Below are 6,920 nucleotides of genomic sequence, written 5' to 3'. Positions count from 1 at the left end.
GCTTACTTTTATACGTGCAGGTGCCATTCTTTCCCTCTCCCTCTGTTTTGTTCCACGCTCACAGCTGCCTGTACAACTCTCCACTGTTGAATTGGTGCGCGGAGTAATATCTGCGCATGTGAAATTATATAATTTGCTCGTGGTCATGTTTTATTGCGCTCGCGAGATATGACATAATCCTGACGCCGTAGTAGTGTAGGCTTGTATTTTTAGGACTGTGACAATGGTTCCAAGGTTCTGTGAGGGTCTTTGTTCATCATATTGATTCAGCGTAAAGAGCAGGCATAGCATGTTGTGCTACTGGTCATGAAATTCTCATATTTGCCCGTATGAATCAAATGATTCTGTTAGACAGATGGAGTGATTGAAATTAGTTAAAAGAATCTGACTTCCCATGTATAATACAGAAAGATTACTTCCTTTTCTTTGGAGAGAGATCCACTTCCCTCCTCCGACCTCATAAAATAAGCTACAGCACATTTCTTCAAAGCACATTCTTCTCAGTTCAGCATTCTTGGAGCTGCTTAGTAATCCTTTTTCTTTGAATATTTCTATACAAGTGTTCATGTGCAAATGGGACAAATAAGGCAAAATGGTGACATCTTGTCTGTGAATAATACATACTATGAAATCTATTGGAAAAAAAAGAATTGCAATTTTTATTTGTATTCATGTACAGTATGAACTACAATCTCAGGTATCAATAATTGAACATCATCCTCAGAGAAATTAGTTGGACTCCTTTACAAGCACAGTCTCTTGTTTTTTTTTCTTGTTTTTGTTTTGCTTTTTGTGTTTTTTTTTAACAATTGAAGCACATGTAAAATTATGATCGAAGATCTTTTTTTTTTTGCATTATGTTTTTGAAAATATTTTTCTTTTGTAGAAATTTAACCATTTGATGATTATTCTCTCCAAAAATGAGAGAGAATATTCACACATACAGTAACCCTCTCTATACATAGACAGTTGGCAGAATAACACACACGAATTTGATCACCTTGGCTTGGGGTTTTGCACAAAAATCAAGCTCACTCTGCTGGTATTTCAAGTCCAACATTCTGCAGGTCAGTCTTACTGTAATTTCATTCTGGCATTCAAATATCTCGCCACATAAAGCCATCCTGCTCAAGTAAATACCAATACAGAGATACTGTATTCCATTCATTCTGAATAACTCACAACCCTCATCCCCATATATATATATAAAAAAAACTCTTTTTTTTCTTTTTTTTTTTTTACTGTAGCCAGCATTAACATTGAATCATTAATCCACCAAAAGCATTGAAAAGGAATTGAGCATTGAAAAAGAAAACAGTGGAAAGGGAAAGAATGGTTCACTCTAGAATAATAGAATAGAATAATAATCCTATGATGTTACCATTGACGGTACTATTCTCGTCATTCGTAACACTCAATGAAAGGCATGAATAGCTTTCAATTGTTCCTTCTCCACTTACAGTTTCAAATGTCTCTACCACCTCCACTGACACGGCCGGTCTTTAAATGTATATTTTGCTTCCACCATTCCACCGTTATTGTATTGTATAAAAGAATACATTTAGGAGACTGACTGTAAAAAAGCATATGACTTTGTGTGACAGTGCTTTATTAGACTCATACTATAACCTATGGAAGCTGTCTTGACTGAGAGGATAGTCAATAAGGCGAATAGAGCTACTGAAATTTTCACATCATGCAGCAATATTTCATTAAAATAACTGAAACAGTGCGTTGCTCTGCAAAGGTGACGTCATGTGCAGGGTCAAATCCCATCAAAACCATTTGTAAATACAGATTCCATTATGTCAGATTTGTCGATAATCTGTCGCATTTGTGAAATCGCCTGTGGGAAATTAAAATATGCTTGTTGCACAGAGACCAAAGCAAAAGGCATATATACCTCTTTTTACTTTCTGCACAAGGTCACTGTTTCCATGGCGACGGTGTGATGGCTAGTTTTGCCTCCTTATCTTTTTTTTCACTCCACTCCCTTCATATCTGCAATATATCTGTTTGAAGACCCCTCATGACTGTTGTGGCTCTGGCTCCCGCCTCCCCACCAACTGTTCTTCACTTTTCATCCCTACCTCCCTCTTCCTTAAGCCTTCCTCTTTGAAAGACTAAATGAAAAATCAAAGTGTAAACAGACTAGAGGAGAGACAATGTTTTCATGGTCTATACAGGATGCAACATCAAAGTGTGTTTTTCTGTGACAAAATGAAAAAAAAATGAGACTGAGCAGGGGTCGCTTCAATATCAAAGGCCTCCACCCTCTGTTAGATGTTTGGCACCGGGATAGTGGAAAAGTCTCACGCTGTTTTGTTATCAGCTTTCCTCTGTTAGTCTACAAATGAATTGCTGATACTGATTAATGAGCTATAACCCATATCCCCTTATTTTGTTGTAAGTTCCTAGCTGCTTCACTGACTATGTTAGCCCCGTCTGCGTTCGTCTGACAGGGTCACACTACATTACAAAGCAGCCTCATTTGCCTCTTCATGTGTATAACAGATGGACTATCAGCGCCCAAGCTCGTGTGACCCTGGGGTGATGGCAAGGTAACGGGACACTGAGTGGACGTAGATCATTACTGGGTTAACAGGGAGGCTACAGACTGCAGCCTTATGCTCCCCTTCATTTTCCCAAGCAATATTCTGCCGTTGTGCGGCACATGCCGGCGGATAAAGCGAGACAAATGAGACATGGCGAGGGGGGTGAGAAACGGGCCTGAGCTAAGTGACAGAGAGACAATCAAAGAAGCAAGAGGACGTGGAGGAAAATGAGAGTGGGGAAAGCGCAGAGAGAGGGTTGAGAGGGAAGATGGAGAACTCAGACATGGAGGAAGAAGAAGAAGAAGAGAGGAGGAGTAGGAGGGAAGTAGTAAAGGTTGAAGTGTGAAGAAAAGGTAGGAGGAGGAGTGGGAGCAAGAACTTAATCTTAATTAAAGTGAAGGATGTATGGTTGTTGTTTAGGAGCCACAGGGGAAATGCACAGCTACTCTTTTTGAGTGCTTTGCTCCTCGGGCATGCTGGCTTCAATGTGATATCACCCAGAGCTGTGTCATTAAAGAGATCTCATTTTGTGATGAGTGACAGTTAGAATATGATGGCAATGAAAATAAACCCATTTTTTCTTTTGTCGTTATAAACCTCTGCCAAATTGGACTTGGTATGCCGAACAACTAGTAAATAAATGCGTATAAATACTAAAGCAATGCCCCTTAACAAAACACATTATTATCAGGTAAAATCAAAATATTAAAGTAATGGCATTGCATTAATTTTAGCTTAAGGCCAATCTCAGTGGTTTCCAATGAGCTGTGTTTCATACCTTGCATATTCACTTTAAGAAAACCATTCTTTCCCTTGTGCAGTGTTACACAGAGAGAGAGAGAGAGAGAGAGAGAGAGAGAGAGAGAGAGAGAGAGAGAGAGAGAGAAATAAAATGAGCTAAAAAGCTATCACAAATTGTTTTTCTTCATTTAGCCACTAGACATACTTTTAATAAATAATCTTTGTTTTTGTAAAGACACTTGTTAAAGTATCATATGTTGTCCATTTGCCAAATGCTGATTTATCGACATCATCTCTGTCAAGTCAATGTCATTTTGCCTTCTTTTATCTTCACGTTTTGGTCCATTGTACTCTAAGTATGAAACTGCTGATACGGGATGTTTAGTCAAATTCAAAATCAGATTTGGGTCTCTTGTACATTGTCTTTTGAGCAGGCTTGAATCAGTAAAGGTTCCTGTGTGGTTGAGCTGTGTATGGTGCTGAGCATAGGAGCATGGTGGTAAGTGCTCTTGTAGGTGTTGTAGTGGTTGTAGTGCTCCAGAGGGGGCAGAGTTAGGTGTCTCTCCATGGCAGCGACACCTGCAAGCTCTTCTTCAACTGTAATGACCTCCATGGAGGAGGCCGGGCCATCAGGATCCTGCTGGTTATGCTGCTTCCTCATCTTGTAGAAAATAACCAGCAGAACAGCAGCCATAAGTGTGATGGCCACGAAGCAGCCTATGATAATCTTGGTGGTTTTCATCACCTCATCTAGGCCATTGAGGGCTCCCTCTCCATTCAGATCAAGAACTGGAATTGTATAAGTCCGCTCTGTGGTCCTTGTTGAAACAGGAGTCCCTTTTGTTGTAGAGGACGACACCCAGCCAAATGGGGGAAGTGGCGTTTGGCTATCATCCCCCGGAGTCTCAATGGTCTCCACGGTGACTGTGGTAAAATAGGTCACTCCGCTGTTTTCCACAGAAGTGACATTAAGCACAGCAGAGGCAGAAATGTTGCCTGCTGTGTTGCTTACCATACAGGTGTAAGTCCCAGTGTCCTGCATTGTGACGCTAGTAAAGTTCAGTGTCCCATCATTGAGTACAGACAAACGCACCTTATAAGCCCCATGTGTCACCAACGAGCCATTTGGTGTAAGCCAGCTGATGGATGTCAGCGAGCTGGTACGACATTTAAGCTCTGCACCCATGCCTTCTGTCACATTCAAGTCACTGGGTGGCTCCACAATGACAGGAACATCACACTGGAAGTAGCTGTGGTCCAATTCCCCAATGTAGCGACCTTTAAAGACTGTAGGAGAATGGCAACGGGCGCAGCAGCTAGTATTGGCAGGTACTGCCTCCTTCAGCCACCAGCTGAGCCACAAGATATCACAGTTGCAGTTCCAAGGGTTGTGATGGAGGTGGACCCGCTCCAGGCGATGCAATGGTGTGAAGAGGTCATGTGGTAGAAAGGTAAGGTTGTTGTGAGCCAGGTTGAGCTCGACCAGTGACTGAAGGTCATCAAAGGAATTCCTCTCGATTGTTTGGATCTGGGCATGCATCATCCACAGCTTCTGGAGGTTCACTAATCCTAAAAAGGAGCTGGGCTTGACAACAGAGAGCTGGTTTCCTGACATTTCTAGCTCTTCAAGCCTGACCAAAGGTAAGATGTTGGGGATCTCCTTGAGGTTGCACATTCCCAGGTTCAGGTAGCGCAGGTTGCTCAAGTCCTTGAAGGCTCCGTCAGAAATGTAGGAGAGACGTTTGAGCTCGCCTAGATCCAGCCTTCGAAGCGAGGGGACCCGGTTGAAGGCATAAGATGGTATACTTTCGATGGGGTTGTTCCGTAGCCACAATTCCTTCAGCTTAGACAAGTACTCAAACGCTCCATTGGGGATTGTCGTGAGCCGATTATCAAAGAGTTCCAAAGTGTTCAGACTGGCCAGTCCATTAAAGGCGCCAATTTCAATGCTGCGGATGTGGTTCTTGCTCAGCTGCAGGATCTCCAGATGGCGCAGATGTTTGAAACTGTCCACCTTGATGACCTGGATGAGGTTGTCCTGGAGGTTCAGGTAGCGAGTGTTGGTGGAAATGCCATCTGGGACGTCCCGTAGACTGCGGCGGGTGCATATTACTTTGCTGAACTGGTTGCTGCATGAGCAGACAGAAGGACAGGTCTGAGCGCGAACCAGCCCAGCCACCACCAGGATCTGTAGGGCCAAAAGCAGCACAAAGAGGGGGTTGGACAGCGCCCCCTTCAGCCTACGACCTCTCATTGTCTGGCGCTGGAGGGAAGAGATCATTGTGTTCAGCATTCATAGTTCATCTGCTGTTCGTGTTCTCTGCAAAAAGAAGAGAATAGAGAAAATAATATTTAGTAACCACATTAATTAGCGAGGAGTACATAATTGATGTTGCTGTAGTGAGTTAAAGCTATCAATACAAGATCGTTTTTAATGCTGAATTGATTAGTTGGTCAACAGAACATTGACAAAAGAAAAATGAAAAAGGAGAATTTAGCATTCTGATTAATTTCTTGTGAGCCCCTTACTTATTGGAATCCTAATGCCTAGAACTATTTAATACACAAAGCCTTAGTCCTGAATAATTTAACATTACAAGTTTACCATTACACTCAATGAGGCCAATGGCAATGTGGCCCTGTACTGTCACAAACTAATCGTAGTCTTAGTGCCAATGAAAAATGTGTACCGAATATATGTCCATGCTAAAAAAGAAATGCAAACTGTGAAATGCATTCATACTGTACACTGGCAAAAAAAAAGAGGAAGTTGAGCTATTCTTGGCTGAAATTGTGCCATGGCTTATATGTTGAACACAACAATATTTTAATGAACTCATTGATGAATGTTACCCAGTGACAAAACAATGAGGGTTATTTTCCACTATCTCCACTTCCTAGTGAAATATTCTATAGCCTTTTTATTGCCTTTGAAATTATTTATCTGTGATTCATTTTCTGGGGTTTCAAAAACAGCATTTTTCATTGATTCATGATTAATGTGTTTTTATTCAAAGCAGTACTTGCAGCGCTGTTTACGTTTCATTACGATCCAATTTATTGTCACAGCAAAATCCCTCACAAATACCGTGATTCAAGTGTGTGAAGTGGCCTGATATGGCCCTTGTATAACTATAGCAGAATTTATTATCTCCCAAATCAAGTGACTAACAAGAAACTCGTTACTCTGTTATCTTTGATTAGATGAAATTAGATAAGATTAGTCCATCCTGCCAAAGTGTAAAAGAATATTCCTGAGTGTGCTCAAGATAAAAATAGACCAAGACATTCATACACATACAGTACAGCCTGTACCTCCCACTTCCACACAGCAGTGTTGATTTGTTGCTATCACTCCTTATTATCTCCTGCCCACAGAGATGGTAACTTACAAATAAATCAATACATACTGTATTCCAAACATACGTATTATATATGCTATGAAATTATAAAATGTGACAGCATCGTATCAGACTGTGCTATTAAGTAATGCAGACACCATCTTTCAGTGCAGTTAGTAATGCCTTTGCCAAGAGCAAAAGCACTCTTGCCTTGTGCAAGAAACATAAACCTTCCCTACTGGGTCCTTTTCATTTAAGTATTCTCCTTGTCTCTTTTCAACTC

General features: G+C 41.3%; 1 protein-coding gene across 1 annotated transcript; it reads right to left on the bottom strand.

The window, feature by feature from the left end:
* Positions 1-3,693: 3,693 nt before the first annotated feature.
* Positions 3,694-5,589, bottom strand: lrrc4cb (leucine rich repeat containing 4C, genome duplicate b). Its single transcript, XM_028586801.1, has one exon. It carries the CDS (start codon positions 5,587-5,589, stop codon positions 3,694-3,696), a length of 1,896 nt encoding a protein of 631 aa, XP_028442602.1.
* Positions 5,590-6,920: the final 1,331 nt, after the last annotated feature.

The sequence above is a fragment of the Perca flavescens genome, chromosome 1 (genome assembly GCF_004354835.1).
Source record: "Perca flavescens isolate YP-PL-M2 chromosome 1, PFLA_1.0, whole genome shotgun sequence".
Taxonomy (NCBI): domain Eukaryota; kingdom Metazoa; phylum Chordata; class Actinopteri; order Perciformes; family Percidae; genus Perca; species Perca flavescens.
The sequence above is the reverse complement of the archived record's forward strand: the minus strand, read 5'-3'. Positions and strand labels throughout refer to the sequence as shown.

Bases quoted from the DNA above. Each gene is read 5' to 3' on its own strand.
- lrrc4cb (XM_028586801.1), bottom strand. From the start codon at position 5,589: ATGCTGAACACAATGATCTCTTCCCTCCAGCGCCAGACAATGAGAGGT.